General features: G+C 40.8%; 2 protein-coding genes across 2 annotated transcripts; one reads left to right on the plus strand and one right to left on the minus strand.

Moving 5' to 3' along the window:
- The first annotated feature begins 359 nt into the window (after nt 1–359).
- Nucleotides 360–2,287, plus strand: LOC141629566 (uncharacterized). Its single transcript, XM_074442545.1, has 3 exons — nt 360–947; nt 1,028–1,393; nt 1,682–2,287. Exons 1-3 carry the CDS (start codon nt 360–362, stop codon nt 2,069–2,071), a joined length of 1,344 nt encoding a protein of 447 aa, XP_074298646.1. The 3' UTR covers nt 2,072–2,287.
- Nucleotides 2,288–3,730: 1,443 nt separating this feature from the next.
- Nucleotides 3,731–7,625, minus strand: LOC141629567 (protein FAR1-RELATED SEQUENCE 5-like). The gene is made up of 6 exons (XM_074442546.1): nt 7,535–7,625; nt 5,871–6,951; nt 4,745–5,484; nt 4,461–4,627; nt 4,094–4,304; nt 3,731–3,825 (listed from the first exon to the last, which is right to left on the minus strand). Exons 1-6 carry the CDS (start codon nt 7,623–7,625, stop codon nt 3,731–3,733), a joined length of 2,385 nt encoding a protein of 794 aa, XP_074298647.1.
- Nucleotides 7,626–22,484: the final 14,859 nt, after the last annotated feature.

Raw genomic sequence — 22,484 nt, forward strand, 5'->3', positions numbered from 1 at the left:
GATGAAGAAGAAGATGAAAATGGGGACGAAGATTGTGATGGTGATGGTGAAGGTGATAGTAGTAATGATGAGGAGGAATGCGAGAGTGAAAGTGGGGAGGAGGGCGATAGCGTTTATGAGAGTGAAGGTCAGGAGGAGGACGATGGCGTTGATGAGAGTAAAGGTGAGGAGGTGGGCGATTGGGTTGATGGAATGAAGATGCAGCTTCAAAAGAAATTGTTCCCAGCAACAAAACTCCTGCCAGGCGTAATAAAAGTCGTGGAAAACGAGGAATTCCGATGGAAATAGACTCTAGCGAGGTAAATGTGTTTCCTAAGTCTCTTAGAACAAGAGTTTGCATAGCTAAGTTTCAGAATTTTATGAAAGGATTGAGTCCTGAGCAGAGAGAAGCTATAAATGAAATTGGTTTTGGGTGTCTTCTAGAATTGGATATTACACAAATTTGTGGGGATCTGGGAATTTGGTTAGTGCGAAACATTAATCCTTATTCTTTAACATTATCATTGGCGCCTAATTCGTCATTTTGCATTACCGAAGTTGATGTTTATCTAGCACTTAAATTACCATGTGGTCCAAAATATGTCGAGGAAGCTAAAGATAGAGGTAATGACGAGGTTGTCGAAGAAGCAATCATAAATTGGAAGAAACGTTGGGGTGTAAGAAAAGGTGTGACTGCTCCTGTTACCACTACGATGCCCGACAAAATTTTAACTCATGGCCATGGTGACAACTTCAAAGTCGATTTTGTTATATATACTTTCTCTAATCTACTTTATGGACACCAAGCAAGACATTGTAACTACAAGCTACTAATGGCGCTTTTAGAACCATCACAAATCTGCAACTTTAATTGGTGTGAATATGTGATACGAGCGTTAGTTAAAGCTGTAAAAGAATTTAGAAAGAATCCATCAGGATTCTTCTGTGGACCTCTCATCGTAGTTCTGGTAAGTTGGTTGTCAATAAATTTACATATTAATGTAATTTTTTTTTTTTGTATTGATCTTATATTTTCTGAATTTTGTAGTTACTCTATTTAGATAGAGTTGAGTTTGAAAGCAGCACCGTCGAAAGAAAATTCCCGATTTTGTTGGGTTGGGATGATAAGAAGGTCACAGAAAGGAAGAATAACGAGTTAAGAGCAGGTGGTTATGGACAAGGTTGCGTGGTGCCTCCTATGAATTTGATTAAGTTATACCAGTTAGGGTATGTTCCTCAACAAGACTTTGTTAGACTGAAGCAAATTCTGATGAACCTGCCAAGACTTTATAACCAGAGAGAAGGTGGCCCAAGTGTAGATATTGATGCAATACCCCAAAGTACTGATGTTGGTGAACGTAGAGGGGAAGGTGACCAGGGGACGAGTTCATCACAAATACATGAGGAGAAGAAGGTAACACTTGTTTTATATTTTAAAGTAGATATTATATCCGTTGATTCTCTAAATGTGTTGATCATATGTACTAGCGATATGTTATTTCAAAACTATGAAAGTGTTTGATTAATTGATTGAATATGACAGTTCAATTGACGAAATATGATAGTCTATCAAATGATTAGTGTGAATTAATAATTATGAATATGTTAATTCTATATTATGAATATGGTAGTCCTTTATGAATATTATTTCTGCTATATGAATATATAAGTTTCAGTAACTGATTCTTTCTTTACTATATAGGCGTACATTGAAAGTGTGTTGGCTGTAAACAAAAAATTATCTACAAGTCTTCTAGAGTGGAATGAAGTGATGAACAAGGCGTCAAAGTTCTTTCCCTGCAGTAAGTTTTTGAAACAAATACCCAAACTTGTCGTTCATTTGGGTGATGACAATCCTCATTCTCCAGAAGAGAAATCAGGTCAAGTAAGTGGGGAGGATACAAATGATGATCATCTACGGCTTAACAGTGAAGACGACGAAATATTTGAATCAGATGAATTTATGGAAGTCTTTCAAGTTATTGAAAGACTCGGAAGGAAGAAAAAGATCGATAGGGTGGTTGACCCTATGATGCCTAGTTTCAGTTTGGGAATCAGTAGTGACCTAAACAATGAAGATTCTGGTGAATAAAATAATGAAGCTGGTGATGAACAACTGGAAACTAATTCTTGCACATACATTGAACCTGAAGCTGATTCTTGCATCAATAAAACTGAATCTAAAATGCAAATGGTTCTTCGGTCTAAGCAGCAAAAAACCCTTGTGTCTGCATTGCGGTCACCATATTGCTTACGATGTGTAGACCCACAAAAGGATTTGAGTAGTTTGCAAAGGAGCGTTGTGAATTATGATATTCACAATGGTGATGAAAATGAGTAAGTTTTCGCAAAAATTGAGTTGCGCCTAATATTGAGTTTATAAGGTTATCCAGATCAGACGACTAATATTTATTGTCATTTTCGATTTTGAAGGGAGATGTAAAGTGATAATTATTTATCTTGTACAAGAAAAGGTCTTTATTCATTGGTAGGAGGTGAACATGTTTGCAACTCTGTTTTGAGTGTGTGGTGCCGCTTACTAAATTTTGAGGAAAAGAAACGCTCACAAAGTTCACCCAAACGGTTCTTCTTCTCTCCTACATGTCATGTAAGATATCGTAATTAATTGTTTTTATTTAATATCATTCCTTCAGTGATATTATACGTTTTGAATGAATCTTGTTTCTACATGTTGGCATTTGTTGGTTGTCAGGCCTTACTGAAAAACGTGGCAATTTCGAAAGGTAAAAAAGGATGTAATGTTGACGCGTTTTATAAAGCCGTTAGGAGTGAGCTCGAGGCTAGTAAAGAACCAGACATACTGAAAATGGATATGGTGTGTTTTAATTCTGTTGATGAATACATATTATCTTTCTTGTGAATATGTTTATTCGCAGCTATGAATATGGTTTATGTCGTCTTTTTTTTGTAGGTTTTCTTTGTTATACATGATTATGGTCATTATTATGTTCTTTGTATTCATTTCAAGAAGCATGCTATCCATATCTTAGACGATCAAGAACTTCCAGATGGAGTTGACATGAGAAAACAATATGGCAACACAGCTGAAACAATCGTAAGCATTTGTTTCCGTTAAAGTGACATTATTTTATATAACTTATATTCCAATTTACGTTTAACATGTTCGTGTTTCATAGAGGGATTCATTTGTATTTTTCATGGCCGAGACAAAAGATGCAAGGGCTGCTGATACTAATGATTTCGCGATGCACGTGGTAAATATGCCTTGGAAAAATTCACAAAAAAATGATGATTGCGGTGTATATGTTATGTGGCACATGGAAACATACTTTGGGTACACCGAGAATTAGGAAAGTGGATTTAAGAATAATATTGTGAGTTTATATTACTTACTTTATAGTTTTTTTGTTTTTAATAATTTTTTACCTAATATTGAATGAATTTATGGAATGAAGGATCGTATATTGAAGAATCTACGAAGTCGGTATTGTGCATCAATAATTCTAAGTAAAGAAAATAGAAGGAGGATGATGAGTGAAGAGAAGAGCATTGTTTTACATCGTGCTACTCCTCGTATCTGAATATGGATGAGAAGACAAATGAAGTCAATGCTGGTGGTTCTTGGTTTTTCATTGTTAAAATGGCCAAAATGTCGAGGACAAAAGCAACTTAAATGTTATTCATATTTTTTGGAACAGTGTTTTTCCATGGCTATCTAATTTGTACTGTATGAATGGAATTAGTTTAATGACAATCTTTGTTTTCATGGTTACTTAACAAGATGTTGAACGAATTTGCCGACAATATCAGTACCTATGAATATGTTCCATGTTAGAGTGAATATGACAGAAATCCCAAGTGTACCTGAGAGTAGACATAAATATTGTTGAACATTTCAGAAAATTGATAGATTTTCTTCAATAAGATGAGTATGCAAACTTCATATTCATGAAAATTACTATGTCTAACTCAAGAAAATACATAAGTGTGCACATCAATGAAAACGACGTGTAAACTCAATACGACAATGGAAAAACAGAGAATATATGCTACATAGAATTCTAGATGTAAAACTTCCTAAGGATTTAAACTCTATTGTTGCTGTAGAAGTATTCATGTTGAGGGGGCGTACAACTCTTGGATGTTGAGGCCGAATTTGGAGCTTGAGTAAAGCGGTTGAATCGATGTCCAATTGAACATGCGGTTTGGACGTAAGACTCCGTAGGAGTCTTCATCAATGGCACCCTTAGATATTGATCAATTATTGGAATTGGTATCAATAGAGGACCGCCATTAGTTGGATGCACAAGATAACCATCCCCAACAACGTTGTTGACATCACTCTACAAAATCACCAACAAAACACGATTCAGAATTATATTATGGTACCATAACGGATAAATAGCATATTCACAATGAAATTAATTCATATTCACAATGGTAAGTAAAACATTCACATAGTCGTATAACAACTACACTCGCTAACAATGAAAAATTACCTGAACTGAAGCTTCTGCAATGTTTCTTGTATGGTTAGCAACTCTAAAACTCTTAGCTTTTCGTCCTCTCACAATGTTGTTTATTTTCTCAACCGTAGATTTCCGCCTTTTATTTTTTTGACCTGGCTTTCTCGACTTCACAGGATTTTGGATGCTCACAACATTACCTTCATCACCGTGCATAGGATCACATTCTTCACTAATGATACAACCTATTTCATCATCTATAAGTTATTTTGTTTTCTGATATGCTTCTTCCAAATATTGTCTACTCCGGCTATTACAATGTGAGGCAGAAATAAGTTCGTTGAACTTCCTTGTCATTTGAGTTCTCCACACGTAAGTTGAAATATTGTCCTTGCGCGGCAAGTGGCTATGCATGTTACTGGATGTTGTTGATATTGCTTCCTTTGTCCATGTTTTAAGAATGTATTGCTTCGGAATATCCCCCAAACAATGTAAATTCATGATGCGCAAGTTGTGGCTACAAAGTATGCCAACTTGTGAATACATCCGACATGTACAATATATAGACTTCTCTTTCTGGTTGAAAATGACAACATGCTTTATTGAGCCTGCAATCTGATCATTTGTTGCTCTTCCTACATGATAAATGAATATGTCATCATTTTTTTCAAAAAGATCTTGATGAAGTGTCCAAGATTTCAGAAATTGTTCTTCGAAAACATGGTAAAGCTCAATGGTGTACACTTCTCTAGCATGTGTCAATATATTTATATGATTTGCAATCATTTCCGGATTCCCTTGAAGGCGGTCAAAATCTTCACCATTCTCTCTACGTCGCCACTCAGATATGACATCAACAAAGCAAGAATAGAAATCACAAAGTCCAGCGGTAGCAGTAAGCCTTCTTGAGATGGAATCATTCGTTGTTTCATTCCTTTGAGATGATAAAATACCTCCCGAAAAATGCTCTTTAGAATATGCCGGACACCATTGCTCTTTCTTTTTATACAGCTTCAGAAGCCAGTCATTGTCCCCACATTGATAGGTAGTGACCATCCTACATTCATTGTAATGAACTAATGATTAGTGAACTACATTCATTACATTGCTACGTATTTAGAAATTATGATGAATATGACAGTACATATTGATGAATATGTCCGTATAACAAAATAAATGAGAATATGGCAGCACATGTTATGAATACGTTAGAAGAATGGTGTGACATATGCCAAGTTGATATGTCATTTAAAATATTTCAGTAGTTTTCTTAATTGCATTGGTGACTATTTTCATTATGGTGAAAGTACATTTAAGATATATAATGAATTATGCACAAAAGACCATATCTAAAAGCTAACAATCATATTCATCGTCAAATGTGGCATGAATGTAATATATGTATGCAGAAGGAAAATACAAGTTACTTAATTGTTCCAGTACAAATTGAATTCTGCAACGCTATCAACGTATTTCAAAACTTGATCAAAAAGCTCAACAAATCCTTTTCGCGCTCTTAGATGTATTATGTGCTTTTTTGTGTTCTCCATTAGATGACATACACATAGTCGGTGGCATGACTTTTTGAACACTTCTTTAATACCTCCTGCCATTGCGGCTGATTGATCAGTCATTATTGTCGATGGCTTCTTGTCACCCATTGATTTTAAGAACATTTTGAATAACCAAATGAAGGACTCGGTTCTCTCATTCAACACGAAGCCGCAACCAAACATTATATTTCTCCCATGGTGATTCATTCCAACAAAAGGAGCACAAATCATGTCGTATCGATTAGTTCTATAAGTTGTGTCGGTAATTGTTGGATCACTAAATAAATCGTAGTCCTTCTTCATCTGACCATCACGCCAAAAGAAATTACATAATCTCCCTTCTTCATCTAGCTCAAAGTCAAAGAAGAAGTCTTCTTCATGCTGTTGACGTCTCATGAATATTTGAATAACGGCATGTGCATCTGTACCTTCAATACACTTTTTCTTTTCCCTTGAAATCACATTGTAAGCATCTCTCGGTGTATATCCAACCATTTCTAGTCCACCTTTTTCCTTCGTGATTAGTCTTACAGCATCAGATAATTTAATGCCACTGCCCACCAAATTCATAAGCCAGTCAATGTCTTCTTTGCTTACATTTCTATGGGAACGGAGAAGGTGGTGCTTGTTCTCTGGGCATAGCTTGTGGTTATGGATCATGTGATGTTTTGTGACGATGTAAGTTCCCTTTTCATCAACATAACAACAAATCATTGCTTTGCAATCTGTTCTTATATCTTGCTTTGTGTAACATTTAGCATCTGATTTCTTATTGCCTTCTTTCGAACAACAATATTGTTTCATTGATATGCCACATCCATCTGATCTTTTCCTTTGCTTGTTTCGCCTTATGCTAAACCCCTTCAAAAACGCATAGTCATTGTAAAGATCATAGGCTTCTTGCTCATTCTTTACCTCTTTATGTAGAAGCTCAGATTCATCGGCTTCGATGACTACGAACTCCTCATATGCTGCAAAAATAATTTGTACTAGTTGTAAATATGTTCCCGTAATTAATACGTAAGTGCTATTTTATGAAACAAATCATTATAATATTAGGATAAAAAAAAGCTTTATTTCATGATACTGGCTCTTTTATATGTTTAATGTAGTATCCTAAGACAAATGAATACACAGGTACTGAGTAGTGAATATATACATTGACTTCATATTTATGAATATGCTCATAGACCGCAATGAATATACGACTTATTAGCACAAAATGATGAATCTGAAGAAATTAAGAAGTGAATATAATATTTATTCACAGAAAACTCGATGAATATGGAGATATTAAGTAATGAATATACAACATGTTAGCAAAGTATCAGTTGAATAATGAGATACAAAGTTATGCATATCGAAATTATCTGAAAATTTGTTCAATAAACAAAACAATAAAAACAAAAAATCAAATACTGCAAATTGTGTCGTAAATAAGATTATACATATAAAAGATTATGCATATAACTTCTGAATCATTCAACATTCATAGGATAAAGATAATATGTCGTCATCATCGAATGAAATCAATTTTAGTGAATGCAAACATACCTTGATTTGTGACATTGAATTCAATGTCAATATCTTCGTTCGCAGATTTATTCAAATCAATTGAATGATGATCATGAAATATTTGCTCCATATGAAAATCACCGAAAAAATTAGCGTAGAGATATTAACTTTTAATACAAATAATTGGAAACTATGAACTTGGAAAATTTGGGAAAACTGGAAGAGAGTATGCATAACTGACGTTGTAGTGTTGTAGTGGGGAGTTTTTTTTTTTTTTAATTAATACAAATAACTGAATGAGAGTATCCTGCTCCCTCCTCCTGGGAGCAGGATATAATTTGCCTTAGAAATATATGAAGGAAAATAAATAAAAACAATGAAGAAGTAAACTGAATAAGGGAAAGACATACTTAGTCAATTAGAGGTTGACTTTTAATTAAAAAAAAATGTAAACTGGCAAAACCCAAAACTAACGGCAGGGTAACGGAAAGGAATAAGAAGTCCTTAACTGAAGAATTTTAAAGTTTGGGTCCTTAACTGTAAAAAAACATAAAGTTCAGTCCCCAATCTTACCCTTATCTCATTAAATCTATGAAAGTACAAATCCAGAATACCAAATCTCAACAACTACCAATCTACCATCGCTTTAGATACAACTCCAACGAATTCTAGCCATAAGCCCATAACCCAAAATTCCTTGATTGCGGTCGCCTTCTTCTCTCCCTATCATCATCAACAACAACAACAACAACAACAACAACAAGAATAAGAAGCAGCAGCAATAAGCACCATAATCTAAGGGTCGGCCATTGAGCTTATTAACTTTAGGAATTGGGGCTTAATTCCCTTAATTATGGGCATTTGCAAAGACAATATGATGTCTTTCTCTCTGTCTTCAACTATGTTGTCTATTTCTCTTTGTCTCTCATATTCATCCCTTTTAAAACCCAGCAAATCTCATGAAAATCCCTCTTCAAATCCCACTTTTTATATCTTCAGTTCTTCATAAAAATTAAATTTCATCATTTGTACATTATTTAGCCTCAAAAACTTCTCTAAAACTCCACCTTTCTTTCCCTAATTTAATGGGATTTCCGTCTTCTTCAAGTTTACCCTCTTTAGCTTCGGAAATGGTAAACCTGTCTTCAAAAGTGATTCAAAAAAATCAACACTAATTTCAATTTATGAGTTTTTAAACAAGTATCCTTATTTTTTAGAATGAGAGGATATTGATGGAGTTATGGAATATAGGTCAGATGACAATAGAAAAGAAAAAAACAGATGTTATTAGGAGGGTTCAATCAGTTTTTTACTTGCTAAGCAGTAGACGGTCTACTTATTCTAATATAAGGGAAGCACTACTACAAATCCAGGCAACTACAACGCCCCTTAAACAACGCTTATTCACAAAAATCACCATAAGACGTTGTAGAACGGATGGCGCGAATTTTACTAAAATTAATTACAACGGTTATGGTTCGATAACCGTTGTTATAGGTTTTAACAACGGGTCAAACATGCACAACCGTTGTTAATAATTTGACGCAAAGTTAGTGAAAAGTAATTACAACGGTTATTTATAAACCCGTTGTTAATACTTTTTAACAACGGTTTATTATGGATCCGTTGTTAATATATTCTGTAATGACAACGGGTTTTTGTTTAACAACCGTTGTCAATACTTTCCATACTATAAACCACACAAACATAGATCAGCTACAGCCACAAAACACAAACCTAACACAAACACAAACATACACAAACACAAACACACACTTTCTCATCATCTCTTTCTCTCTTTCTCAGCGTCGCTTTATCATCTCGCCGTCACTGTTGGTTTCATCGTCTCTTACTTTCTCTAATTATCAAGTAAATATGCATGGTTTAATTTAGGTTTTGTCATCTCACTCATTATTTTCTTTCTCTAATTATTTGATTTGCATGTTTTTTTATCGATCATTATGTTCTTTCTCTAGGTATTATTTGCTTAATTAGTTTTGTCACTGTTGTTTTTCTGCATTTATTAGCTTCTAAAACAAATTAAATAAAATAAAACAAAGAAGAAGCAAGATGATAGAGAGGAATGCATGATAAACTTAATTAATATATATATATATATATATATATATATATATATATATATATATATATATATATATATATATAAATACATAAATTAAAAAACGAATTACATTGATAAAAATGCAATTCTTAGATATGCATAGAGAGTCTTATTCTCTTCTATGATATCCATCCTCTTCTCCTTTGCTATTTGGAGGTTTCGTTCAGTAGTTGCTATATCGTCATATAGCTGCAACAACTGCTGCTCTGTCAAGCCATTTTTTTTTGGTGTCCTTGAGTGCGGATCGAGCTTCATCTAAGTAGCTCCTGAACCTGTCCTCGATGTCCAGTAACTGGCAGATGAAACTCCTGTTGTACTCGGTCATAGTAACAGTCTTACGGATAGTTGTAGATATCCAGTATCTGAGGCGTTTGATCGAATGTTTGTGTACAACTTTACGTCGGAAAACTTAAAACGATTTCGAAAATAAAACATTTCAAAATATTTCAAAAATACCTGGAGTGTTTAATGCACGACGACGGGGTCGCAATGACACTAACTAGAGTCAAAACCGACACCGGACCAAAAACCGACTCAAAAATTCAAATCCCGACTCCAACAACGAGTCAAACCGAGTCAACCACCAAAAACAAAACATTTCAAACCTTCTACCTTAAGTTTTCCCGGATTTATGTTTGGTCATGTACCAAACATATGACTACAAAACCTAGGATAGAACAAATCATGATTGCGTTTGTTGTGAAAGTGACAAGACAACTCGAAGAACCGCGACGTGGCTCGCGCCGCTTTGAGCAGCCCAAGTGGCCATGTCGCTCAAAACTCACACAACCACTCATTCTCCTATAAACACCCCTCAAATGCCCCTCATTTGAGACTTACGTGAGTGTCCGCCCCCGCTTTTCTCCCTTAAAATTCTCGACTCGACTTCTTAAGTCACAATCCGACGCGTGTTTACGACCTACCGATCGTAAATACAAGCCTTACACATCGTTTGGTACCGTCATCGTGTATTAAATCACTTGACCGACCACTTCAACCACTACACCGTCACTAATCTTAAAACACTCTTCTTACTTACCAAAACGGTTTTAAACCGAGTTTTTTTCGACCAAACGAGTTGTTACACTTACGTCGGCCACTCGCCATAACCAAACATGTAAGTATGAGGGTGTAAAAATCCTCTTTTATTATGTTTTCATTTTTTTCATGACTATAACATGCTAAAACGTGCATAACATGAACCAAAACATGGGATAAACGAGCCAAAATTGATTTTTGGCCTGGGACAGAAGCCCCTTGGTTCGTCGGCTTGCCCGCGCCTAAATGGGGTGTCCAGGTCAGAGATCAACCGTGTTTGTTCTCGTCTTTCCCCTTTAATTCATTTTCATATTTGTAATCGGTTTTTACCATTTCAAATATTTTCAAACTCTTTTTATTTCATTTTATTTGTTTTAACCATAAAACATTTTTCACCCTTGGTTCCTCATACCATGACGGTTAAATCCGTGTTTCGGTGAAAATATTTGATTAATGACATTTAAAAGGTATTTTAAAACTATTTTAAAACCTTTTATTTCATTTCTTTACATTTCCAAAATAAATATATTAGTCACCAACACAAAGTCATCCTTGGTTCTACATACCATGCCGGATTTTAACCCGGGTACGATAATGAGTATCGACGAATTACATCCAAATGAACTTAAAACAATTAGTTCATAATTATTTTCAAAACTATTCATGTCTAGTTTGTCAAATCGAACCCGACGCCGAATATTATCAAAATCATGATGATTATTCGAGTCTAGTTCTTCAAATCAACAAATACGGTCTAAACGACCCTTTCTAATCAAACCGGGTTGAAATACCCATTTTTTTATACGTTTTATAACGTTTTTCAAATAGTCAGAATACGGCATATGACCGTGGGCTGACTCGCGCCTAAACAGGCCTTTCGTTTCTCATTTCCAAAACCAGGGAAAGGCCCCATACACTGCCGGCTGGCTCGCGCCTCATGTAGCCGTCTGGTACAGGGCTTGTTCCTTTTCAGCATTAGTCTAGGACGATCCCGACTCCGGTTAGCCCGGATATAGGACGAATCAGATGACTATTTGTTCATTCAAAATCACATTTGCAAAATTCTTTACTAAGACAAATGGATCACGTTATGCACCATAAACCTAATACGGTAAATGGATGTTTAATTTCCGTCTTGCATGAAAATCAATCATTAATCCAACTCGACATCTTATACTTGATACTTGGATTAAATCAACCGACTTAGAAAGCTCTCACATGTTAGGTTTAAATTATTGGATGCGCATTCATGCATTTAACCTGTTTTATCAACTTTTGCATTCAACCAACCAAGATCGATCAGTAGAGAGCTACATCAAGGGATTGGGTGTCTAATTAAAGGGCTTCCCAATACGTACCTTCACCTCTTAGTCAGAAACTTTGGATAGTGAACGACCTTACCCAGGGTGTACGAGAGTCATTCTAGAGATAGGATGCTAAAGAGGGACGATTCCTTATTTTTAGTACCTATGTCAAACCCTGCTTTGTGCTTCGTTTGACCGATGTATAAAGTGGATTCGAACGGGTTCCAAGCATCCCACAAATGCTTGGTGGCGACTCCGAACATCTCTAATCGTTTCGAGACCCTTACCGAGACGAAATCGACCGATCTAAAACGATCCGTTCGAAAGCATTTTTACGCCGCCGAACGTGGCTTTCAAGAGACCGCTGCCATTGTCCACAGATCGAGCTGGGCATACGCAGGTGGGCCCACGTCCACAGATTGACGACTCCGCTGGGGAAAAATAGAACACTTACGTCTTTGTGATCCCTAGATGGTGAGACTCGAACAAGGTCTTGGTTGGAATGCATTAATTGATATTACGGTCACGGTCGGGTTCCTTGTCCGGGCCCATAACCTAACCCTTTTCGACCAATTGGCTCGTCTTGTCGGCGTGAGTTTTTCTTAAACCCGCGTTTCGAATCCCGATTGAGTCAAGCATACCATTGACGTTACACATTTCTGTTTCGTCAAAGAGCTTTCATCACCTTCGAGCACGAGGCTAGGGCACCCTCCTTACACATTTTGCTTGGATTGGTATCCCTCTCGCAAATCGGGGTTTGATTGCTTGGCGTGTAACTCACCCTTTTAAGCCAAAACCTGTGTCAGCATAATGCATAATATAATGAACTGTGAGTGCTTATGTGCTACTTGATCGTAAGTCCTTCCGTGTCATTTTCAAACTTTCAAAATCACCTTTTTGCGCCGTTATAATGGCCATTTCAAACCTCGGTCTTTCGCCGACCGTTGCACGCCTTTCTAGGCCGTCGTAATGACGGTTTTCAAACCCGGTTTTTATAACCATTTCAACACGCCTTTCTAGGCCATCGTAATGACGATTTTCAAACTCGGTTTTTATAACCATTTCAACACGCCTTTCTAGGTCATCGTAATGACGATTTTCAAACTCGGTTTTTATAACCATTTTTAACACGCCTTTCTAGGCCGTCGTAATAACGATTTTCAAACTCGGTTTTTTATACCATTTCAACACGCCTTTCTAGGCCGTCGTAATGACAATTTTCAAACTCAGTTTTCTACAACCATTTCAAATCACCTTTTTACGCCGTTATAATCGCCGCGTCTAGACACGAATTTTAGCCCGTTTCGCGCCCACAATGGCTCTTTCAAAACCCGAGAAAAGCACACACCCTTTTCTCGAGACACTTTCGAGATCCCGAGGACCATACATCGTCCCCGAGACTTCTTCAAACATTTCAAACCCGATTTTCGAAACATACAATGTTGAATTTCAAAAATAGTCTTGGGAGACAATACACTGTTTTCCGAGCCGATTCAAACTCAAAACTGTCTTTTGCAAATAAACTTAAGTCAACTCTTTCAATTAATCTACTTGCAGAGATCTCTATCTTCGGAAGCCGTCCATTAAAGCGACAAATGAATCTTTTTAAAAATTTCTATTTTCGAAAACTTCAGTCCACCATTTCAATTCCGCCTCGTGTCTACAGACTCGAAGCAAACGTACTTATGGGTCTTTACTTATGAGTCTTCTCACCACGAGACCCGTCCAATGGCGTCGCGCCGTCATGTTGAACTCGTGTCAAAGGTTCGATCAACACCCTCACGTCATAAATCAAGTCAGCACCGAGGAACTACACACGGTCACCCTCGTCTTGTCGAGTCTGATCTCTGTCTTGTCCTTTGTGTTGTCTGCGTTCGGTCTTTGAACCGTGTCGGATTGAGTTGTAATGTGAGCCGTTTTTCTGCCTCAGAGCCATGGCCTCGTCTTCAACTTCGTCTGTCAACCACAACAACAATGATAACAACAGAGATGTCACGACTGATCAGCTAGCCAGCCTTCTCACCGCTCTTAAGGTCACCCTGGATCGCGTCGAGACCCGTATCGATGCCTTAGAGAACAAGGAAACTGGGAAATATAATACCCCACCTCTGACTGAAACTGACAAGAGGCTAAAGCTCTTGGAAGAACAGCTCGTAGCCTGGGGCAACAATATCCATCTCGAGAACAACCGAAGGTTTGAACCTGTTGGGGATCAATTACCCGACAACTTTGCCCTAACTGATGTACCTAATTTCAAAGGAGTGGAGGACCCGCGCAATCATATCCGTGCTTTCAAAGACTACATGGCCATTAAAGGGGTCAAACAGGAGCTTTTTACCCGGATCTTCCCATCCTCCTTGGAACCAATCCCTCGACAATAGTACTGCTCCCTTGATCCGAAAAACCTTACTACTTGGGATAAGTTTGCAGTTGAGTTTGCCAAACAATATGCCGATAATGTCGAAATCCAGGCCAATACCCGTACTCTCGAGGTGCTAACCCAGAACGATAAGGAGGGGTTCACCGAGTTCTTAACCCGTTGGAGGAGGGTGAGTACTCAATTGGTCAGTAAGCCGAGTGAATCAACTTTGGTGGAAAAGTTCGTCAACAATATCCGCCCAGTTTATGCCAACTTGCTAAGGTACCAAAATATCAAGAACTTCCAAGACCTGCAAATTCTGAGGACACGTATTGAAGATGACCTCCAGAAGGGTGTCTTGGCCAAGACCACTGGCAGAGGCTACCAAGGATCCACGTCAACCGGATCTCGCCCTTACGGCCAAACGAACAAGATCGATGAGATCAACCTCGTCGAAGCATCCACTAAGAGAGATGAGCGCCCCCAGAGAGTGTTCACTAATATAGGATCAACTTATGCAAGTGCTCTGAAGAGGCTCATGGACCAGGGGAAACTACAACCGAACGGACCCACCCCGGATCCGACCGATGCTAAGAAATCCCGCTTCTGGAACCCCAACGCCTACTGTCAGTACCATCAAGGGAAAGGGCATGATACCGAAACCTGCTTCAAACTCAAGCACATCATCCAAGACATGATTGAGAAAGGAGATTTGCCTCTACCCCCGCCTACAAAACCGAACAACAAAACAAATCCTCTGGGAATCCACGCCATCTCTGATGTTGAGCCGACCCTGGACTACTCTCACCTCATCCTCCCAGTCGATGATGAGGTGAATGCCTTGGAAAAAGATCCCTTGGACGGGGTATTTATGTTCAGTGCGGCCACTATGCTTACCATGTTCCAGCAGGTCGAGGAAGCCATAGCAAGTCTTTCCAAAAGTATCACCCGACTTGACGATGCCTACCGTCGACTTATCTTCAATCCTCCACCACCGCGCCCAAGGGAGAGTCCCCCGAGCGCCCAAAACTACCCACACCAGGATGGATTGCTCCCGCGACCATTCTGGCATGTACCTCATGAAAATCACCCTCACAATAACTACCCTCATAAAAATCACCCTCACAAAAATCACCCCCACAAAAATATCCCTCACAAGAACTGCCCACCGAGGAATACCCCTCCAAGGTACCCTCGAGACTCTGAAATTAATGGCATCTGGAGAGATGATGTTGAAGACGTCTATATCGTCCCGAGGAAAGAGAAACGGGCGAAAGAGATCGGACACCTCACCCGGTCCAGACGCCCCTATCAGAACCCGAACAATCCAACGGTCGTTCCAACAACGAATGACCAAGTCATCCCGGAAGTAGACACTCAACCAAAGGCTCCTGAAAATTTGATCCTCAAACAACTTCAGAAGGTAAAAGCCGAAATCTCAATCTGGCAACTAATCACAACATCTTTTGAGCATCGACAGGCTTTGCTACAGGCCTTGGGAAAGTTAATCGTGCCCTCCACCTCTTCCCCAGAAGAAATAGTGGCACATATGACGAGGGACGCCCCTGATTTGAACAACCCAGTCATCTTCTCTGACGAGGATATCCCTCCGTTCGGAGCCAATCATAACCTGACCTTGTACATCACCGTACAATGCCTCAAGAAAAATGTACCCATGGTCCTCGTAGATGACGGATCCGCAGTGAATTTCATCCCTCTCAAGACTGCTCACAAGCTGGGTATTAAGGAAGATGATTTGGTCCCGAGAAACCAAGGAGTACGCGCCTATGACGGCACTCGTCGCAAGGACGCAGGGCTTATCACTTTGACTGTTGCAACCGGACCACTGAAAAGGCAAACCAGTTTTCAGGTGGTCGACATCGACGCCTCTTTCAATATGCTCTTGGGACGTCCCTGGATTCACGTCGTCAAGGCAGTTACCTCGACTCTCCACCAGAAAATCAGGGTCCCCTTCAACGGGAAAACAATCACAATTCCTGCTTCTCTGATCAAAGCTGTCATGAGAAAGGAAATAGCCTCCCAAACCATTGAGAAGGATGATAACGAAATGTGGGGATTCCAAGCTGTGAATGCCATAACTGATGAATCAACACCCTTCGATTGTGACCCGTTTGCCAACCTCACAGTCAACCGTATCATGATGCGCCAGGGTTACTTCCTGGGCTTACCCCTTAATCCACTGAAGGACCCATTGCCTCCATTGAAACAGGCTAAGGTCCCCAACATTCCCTTTGTACTGGGATATGAACCTACCGATGAAGATATCCAGTAAATGAACCTTCTAGTTCGAAAACGCAAGAAGCACGGAGTTATCCTCCGTCCCTATCATCTAACCCTCAATGGATACTTTGTCCCCGAGGGAGAGTCCGAACTCTACCATGGCTTTCCGGAGCCAATCTATGACTCTGTGGCCAAGGCTAGGTACTCGGGTGTGGAAGTCTTCCAGGACTGCTACTTCATCCCCGACAACATCGAAGCTGTATCAACTGAGTCTAAGCCGTCGTCATGCCTCGATGGACAAGCTGTCACACTTCTCTTTGGGGAAGATAACATCAAGCACCTTGACTATGAGGACATTATCAACATCGCCCTGAAGGACAATCAGTTTGACCCAACCGCCTTGATCTCCGACACTGACCTGGAGAAAGCTACGCAAGGCTGGAGGGAGACCGTCAAGTGGACTGATCGCCAAAGCCGCATTCTCAAGATCACAACTGGAGAAGGCCCTATGTTCAAAGAGGGAAGCGAAGAAGAACCTGAATCTGAGTCTGAGTCGGAGTCAGAGTCTGTCATAGCTCTTAACACTCCTAATGTCCCACTCAAGGTCCTCTTCCTACTGTTTTATCAAAAAGTCGTGGCTGATTCAGAGGCGGAGTCTGCTAGGGTCACCCCCACTCCCATGAAAGGTGACAACCTGGAGCCTGTTCCAGGGGCCGCCTCCTCTACAGTGTCGCTTCTGACTGACCACGAAATGTCTGTCCTCTCTGAGCTTTTCGCCCGTGTCAACTTAATGAACGCTAAGTTTGCTTATGACTCATCTCAATTTAACTGCAATGCAATTCTGAATGACTCTGAGGAATTTGACTTGAGTGACTACCCACCTCACCTAGCCAAAGAACTTGACAAACGGGAAACCAGAACCCCCATCATTGAGGAGACCGAACCTATTAACGTAGGAACCGACAACATACCTCAAGAACTTAGGATAGGGACGACCCTGGACCCCTCGGAAAGACAACAGATCATTGACCTCCTACACGAATACAAGGACGTGTTCATCTGGTCCTACAAAGATATGCCTGGGATTGACAGGGAAATCACAGAGCACCGGATACCCATTAAACCCGGAGCTAAACCTGTGAAACAGAAGCTACGCCGGATGCGTCCTGAATGGGCCCTGAAAATCAAGGAAGACGTGTACATACAGTTCAAGGTTGGTTTCATCAAAGTGTCGGAATACTCTGATTGGGTGGCCAACATTGTGCCCGTACCAAAGAAGAACGGAAGAATTCGGGTTTGCGTCGACTTCAGGGATCTAAACAAGGCGAGTCCAAAGGATGACTTTCCTTTGCCACATGTTGACATTCTGGTGGACAATACTGCCGAACATGCTCTCCTATCATTCATGGACGGGTATGCTGGGTACAACCAGATTAAAATGGCTGAGGAAGACATGCACAAGACTGCGTTCACTACACAGTGGGGTACATATTGCTACACGGTCATGCCTTTTGGTCTCATCAACGTCGGGGCTACTTATCAAAGAACCGCTACTACTCTCCTACGTGATATGATGCACAAGGAGGTAGAGGTGTATGTCGACGACATGATTGTTAAATCCAGAGAACGGGACGGCCACATCAACGCCCTCTGGAAGTTCTTCGCTCGTCTGCGGAAATATAACATGAGACTAAATCCTAAGAAGTGTGCATTCGGGGTCACCTCCGGAAAACTCTTGGGACATGTCGTCAGCAAAAGAGGCATTGAGATTGATCCAACCAAAATCAAAGCCCTTCAAAAAATGCCTCGGCCTAAGAACGAGAAGGAGATTCGGGGATTTCTCGGTCAGGTTCAATACATCAGCCGCTTCATTGCCAAGCTCACTATGATTTGTGAAACAATATTCAAGAAACTGCGCGCCTCCGATCACACCGAAAGGGACGATGACTATCAAAAGGCCTTCGACAAAATAAAGGGAATCCTATCCAAACCTTCTGTCCTCATGCCACCTCAACCAGGGATTCCTCTATCCCTATACCTAACTATCACAAACCCAGCCATGGGAGCTATGCTGGCATAAACAGTTGGCAACGAAGGACGAGCCATCTACTACATTAGCAAAAAGTTCATCGAGTACGAGACGAGGTATACCCAGCTGGAGAAGATATGCCTTGCCCTAGTATGGCCGATAAAGAAGCTGCGGCATTACATGTTCAGCTATACGGTCCACATCTACTCCAAGATGGACCCGGTCAAATACATCTTCGAAAAACCCGTATTAAACGGAAGGCTGTCTAGGTGGACACTCATGCTGTTCGAGTTCGATCTCAAGTTTTTACCCCTCAAAGTTATCAAGGGAAGAGCAGTTGCCGATGTCCTAGCAGAAAATACCGTCAACGAGGACTCAACGACCGACACATGGTCACTTCCTGACAAAGACATCCTTTGTGCCGATTCTGACGCATGGGACCTATACTTCGATGGTGCGTCTAATCTGAGAGGCTTCGGGGTAGGAATCCTTCTAATATCACCGGAGGGAGAACATGTTCCGATCTCGGTCAAGCTAGACTTTACCGTCACCAACAATGCCGCTGAATATGAAGCATGCCTCATCGACCTACAAGCAGCCATAACACTTGGCATCAAGAGACTGAGGGTCCACGGTGATTCCTCGCTCATCATCAATCAGGTGTCCGGATCATGAAAAATCCGATCCGACAGCTTAGCTCCCTACCGAGCAAAGATAAATCATAAGGCCGAGTTCTTCGACCAAATTGACTACTTCCACTTGCCACGAGAGGAAAATCAATTTGCTGATGCCCTGGCAAAACTTGTCGCGCTCGTCAACATACCTGACGACATGACATCGATACCCCTATGTGTCGAGAGAAGGAGCGAGCCAGCTCACATTTGTGCCATCAACGACGACGAGGTAAGCCATGATGAACCTTAATACCTAGCCATCCTTAACTACAAGACCAAAAACAAATTCCCTCCCAACTCTGATCAAAGAGGACAAAGAGCCATCCGTTTGCTTGAATCACAATTCGTGATGAACCAAGACCAACTATACAAAAGAACACCCCAAGGAATTCTCCTCCTTTGCATTGATCATCACAAAGCCAAAAAAAGTCATGGGAGAGGTTCACGACGGAGAATGTGGCCCTCACATGAGCGCAATGATGTGTACCCGGAAAATCACACGGCTAGGCTACTACTGGACCACCATGGAAGCTGACTGTCGTAACTACGTCAAACGTTGCCACAATTGCCAAATCTTCGCCAACATACAACACATACCACCATCTCTTTTATACACAATGACCTCACCCTGGCCTTTCTCAACCTGGGGCATCGACATCATCGGGAAAGTCAACTCGGTAGGCACAAAGGGGCATTGCTTCGTCCTCGTCACCATCGACTACTTCACCAAATGGGTGGAAGCACAGTCATATGCAGTCTTAACCGCCAAACAAGTGGCCAAGTTCATCCAGAACAACATCATCTGCAGATATGGGGTACCCCATAAAATCATCAGCGATCAAGGCTCTCATTTCCGGGCGGAAACTCAAGCTTTGCTGGACAAATACAAGATCAAGCGAAATCAATCATCCCCCTACCGTCCCCAAACTAATGGAGCGGTGGAGGCAGCTAACAAAACTCTTGTCACCATTATCAAGAAGATGCAAGACAACTACTGCGATTGGCCGAGCAAACTCCCATTCGCACTCTGGGGATACCGAACCTCCATTCGAACACCGACAGGCTCCACACCCTTCTATCTAGCATATGGTATGGAGGCAGTTTAACCGGTAGAGTTAGAGGTCCTTTCTCTACGCATCCTACTAGAGAGTCAATTCCCTGAGGCGGAATGGACCCGTCAAAGGTACGAGCAACTCACTCTTCTAGACGAACGGCAACTCAACGCCTTGCACAACGTCCAGCTATACCAACGACGTATACAACGGGCATTCAACAAGAAGGTTAAACCCAGGAATATCCAGGAGGGCGACTTAGTCCTCAAATAAGTTCGAGCACCGCTACCCGTCGATCCGAGGGAGAAATTCAAACCCAACTGGGTCGGGCCATACCTGGTCAAGAAAATACTTTCGGGGGGGCGCAGTGAGACTTAGTGACATAGATGGGGAGGATTTTACAAACCCGACCAACCTAGACCAACTCAAGAAATACTACCCTTGAACCGTAGCAACCAACGACCTAGCCTAGTTTTACAACTAGCAACCACATCAACCCCTTTTCAAGTCAAGTTCCTCAACATGTTTTGATTTGAAACTGCATGTTTTATCGAGTCTAAGTTGCGGCACCTTCCCCGTTTCAAAGGTCCTTTGATCTGTCAAAGGCAACATCCATTTGCACTAAAACAAAAAAAAACCCTGAACTACGATCATGGTTTGATTTCACCTCTTCAGGTGAATACGTAGGCAGTCCTTTCTTACACAAGAAGGATACAACCATTCCCACAATCAAAAAACAACCATCCCCATAATAAAAAAAAAAACACATCACCCACATACAAAACAACATCCCCATCAAAAAAGAAAGGGAAACCACTCCCCTTTCCCACAAAATACAAAAATAAGCCTTTCTCCCTTCCTCACAAAATACCACTTTCCCAAGTACAAATGTTTAGGACGATTCAAATTGAATTGCCTTTACAAAATGGATGGAAGAAACGACCGTTCACAATTTTCGACACGGGCAATCCTCTTATTTAATTAATAATGGGAGGGATTACATTTTCAACAAAAAATAGAGCTCGACGAGTCTACAACTTGTCAAAGCTAAGGTGTCGACTAAAACACCTCGCATAATAAAACTAGAACAAAACACACAATAACTAGCTAGTACAACATAATAAAAACTCACAACAATAATACAACATAATAATAAAGTGGGTAATGGAGGTCTTCACTCTTCCATTCTACCCTTGCCTTTTTCCCTCGGGGTACATCTTCCCCTTGTTCTTCTTGTTGGCCCGCCTAGCATGGACTTCCTCCTCATAACGGATCCTCAACGGATCTAAGACGGCGACGGCCTCCGGTCTAGCACAAGACCCCATGCTCGACCCAAAAAGAGACAATGCACGGTTCACCATACTCTTAGGACCCGAACTCCTCCTCTTCGGTGGTCTCATCACATCCGGGCTAACTCCATTAACATACTCCTCAAAGAAGGCACGGTTGGCCTTGTCAACCTCTCGATACTTCAAGTCGACAACCTCGTCCTTACGAAATTTGGACCTCTCTTCCAAGGACGGAGCTCGTGACCACTTGACATAATCGGGAGTCACCCATGTCGTGGCAACGGGGTTGGGTACCTCCCAAAGTGGCCGAGTGGCCCACCATCTTTCAAAGATTTCCACAAGCTCGGAGTTCCGGAAAACATTCTCTTGGACAAGAGTATCTTGAGCGGGCACCTTTTGTTGACGCCCCATTTGCCTCATGAGCCTTTCGGGATAAATGAAGGAAACAACCTTCAAGCCCACCACCATCAAAGAACGAGGACTAGCACCCGAAGCGGGCAACCCCGTGAAGGACCTCAAGTGCCACCATGGCACAATCCAACGGATGTGAGGACCACCCTCCTCCACCAATCTCGCGGCCCAATAAGCCTCGGTGGAAACGAAGCTATCCGGGTACAACTTCTTCCTCATGGTAAGATGACGGAAGGAGTAAGAAGAAGAATCAACCGGAGGCTCTACATACCTTAGCCTCTCCAATAGCCACACTTGAAGGATCCTTGGAGACCCGAATGAAGGAGCTTCTTTACAAGAGCCTTCCTTGTCCAAACCTTGGACGGTCTCTCCAAGCACCAACCATGATGGATCCCTACCATGCTCCATTTTCTCAACCACATGGATAACGGTCATGCTACCATAGCATTTTGGCCCCTCCTTCTTCAAAA

The sequence above is a fragment of the Silene latifolia genome, chromosome Y (genome assembly GCF_048544455.1).
Source record: "Silene latifolia isolate original U9 population chromosome Y, ASM4854445v1, whole genome shotgun sequence".
NCBI lineage: Eukaryota > Viridiplantae > Streptophyta > Magnoliopsida > Caryophyllales > Caryophyllaceae > Silene > Silene latifolia.

Coding starts and splice junctions, on each gene's coding strand:
- LOC141629567 (XM_074442546.1), bottom strand. CDS start 7,625: ATGGAGCAAATATTTCATGATCATCATTCAATTGATTTGAATAAATCT. Junction 5,485..5,870: donor AGCGTTGCAGAATTCAATTT/GTACTGGAACAA, acceptor CAATGAATGTAG/GATGGTCACTACCTATCAAT. Junction 4,628..4,744: donor ACTTATTTCTGCCTCACATT/GTAATAGCCGGA, acceptor ACGGTGATGAAG/GTAATGTTGTGAGCATCCAA.
- LOC141629566 (XM_074442545.1), top strand. CDS start 360: ATGAAAGGATTGAGTCCTGAGCAGAGAGAAGCTATAAATGAAATTGGT. Junction 948..1,027: donor GACCTCTCATCGTAGTTCTG/GTAAGTTGGTTG, acceptor TGAATTTTGTAG/TTACTCTATTTAGATAGAGT. Junction 1,394..1,681: donor AAATACATGAGGAGAAGAAG/GTAACACTTGTT, acceptor TTTACTATATAG/GCGTACATTGAAAGTGTGTT.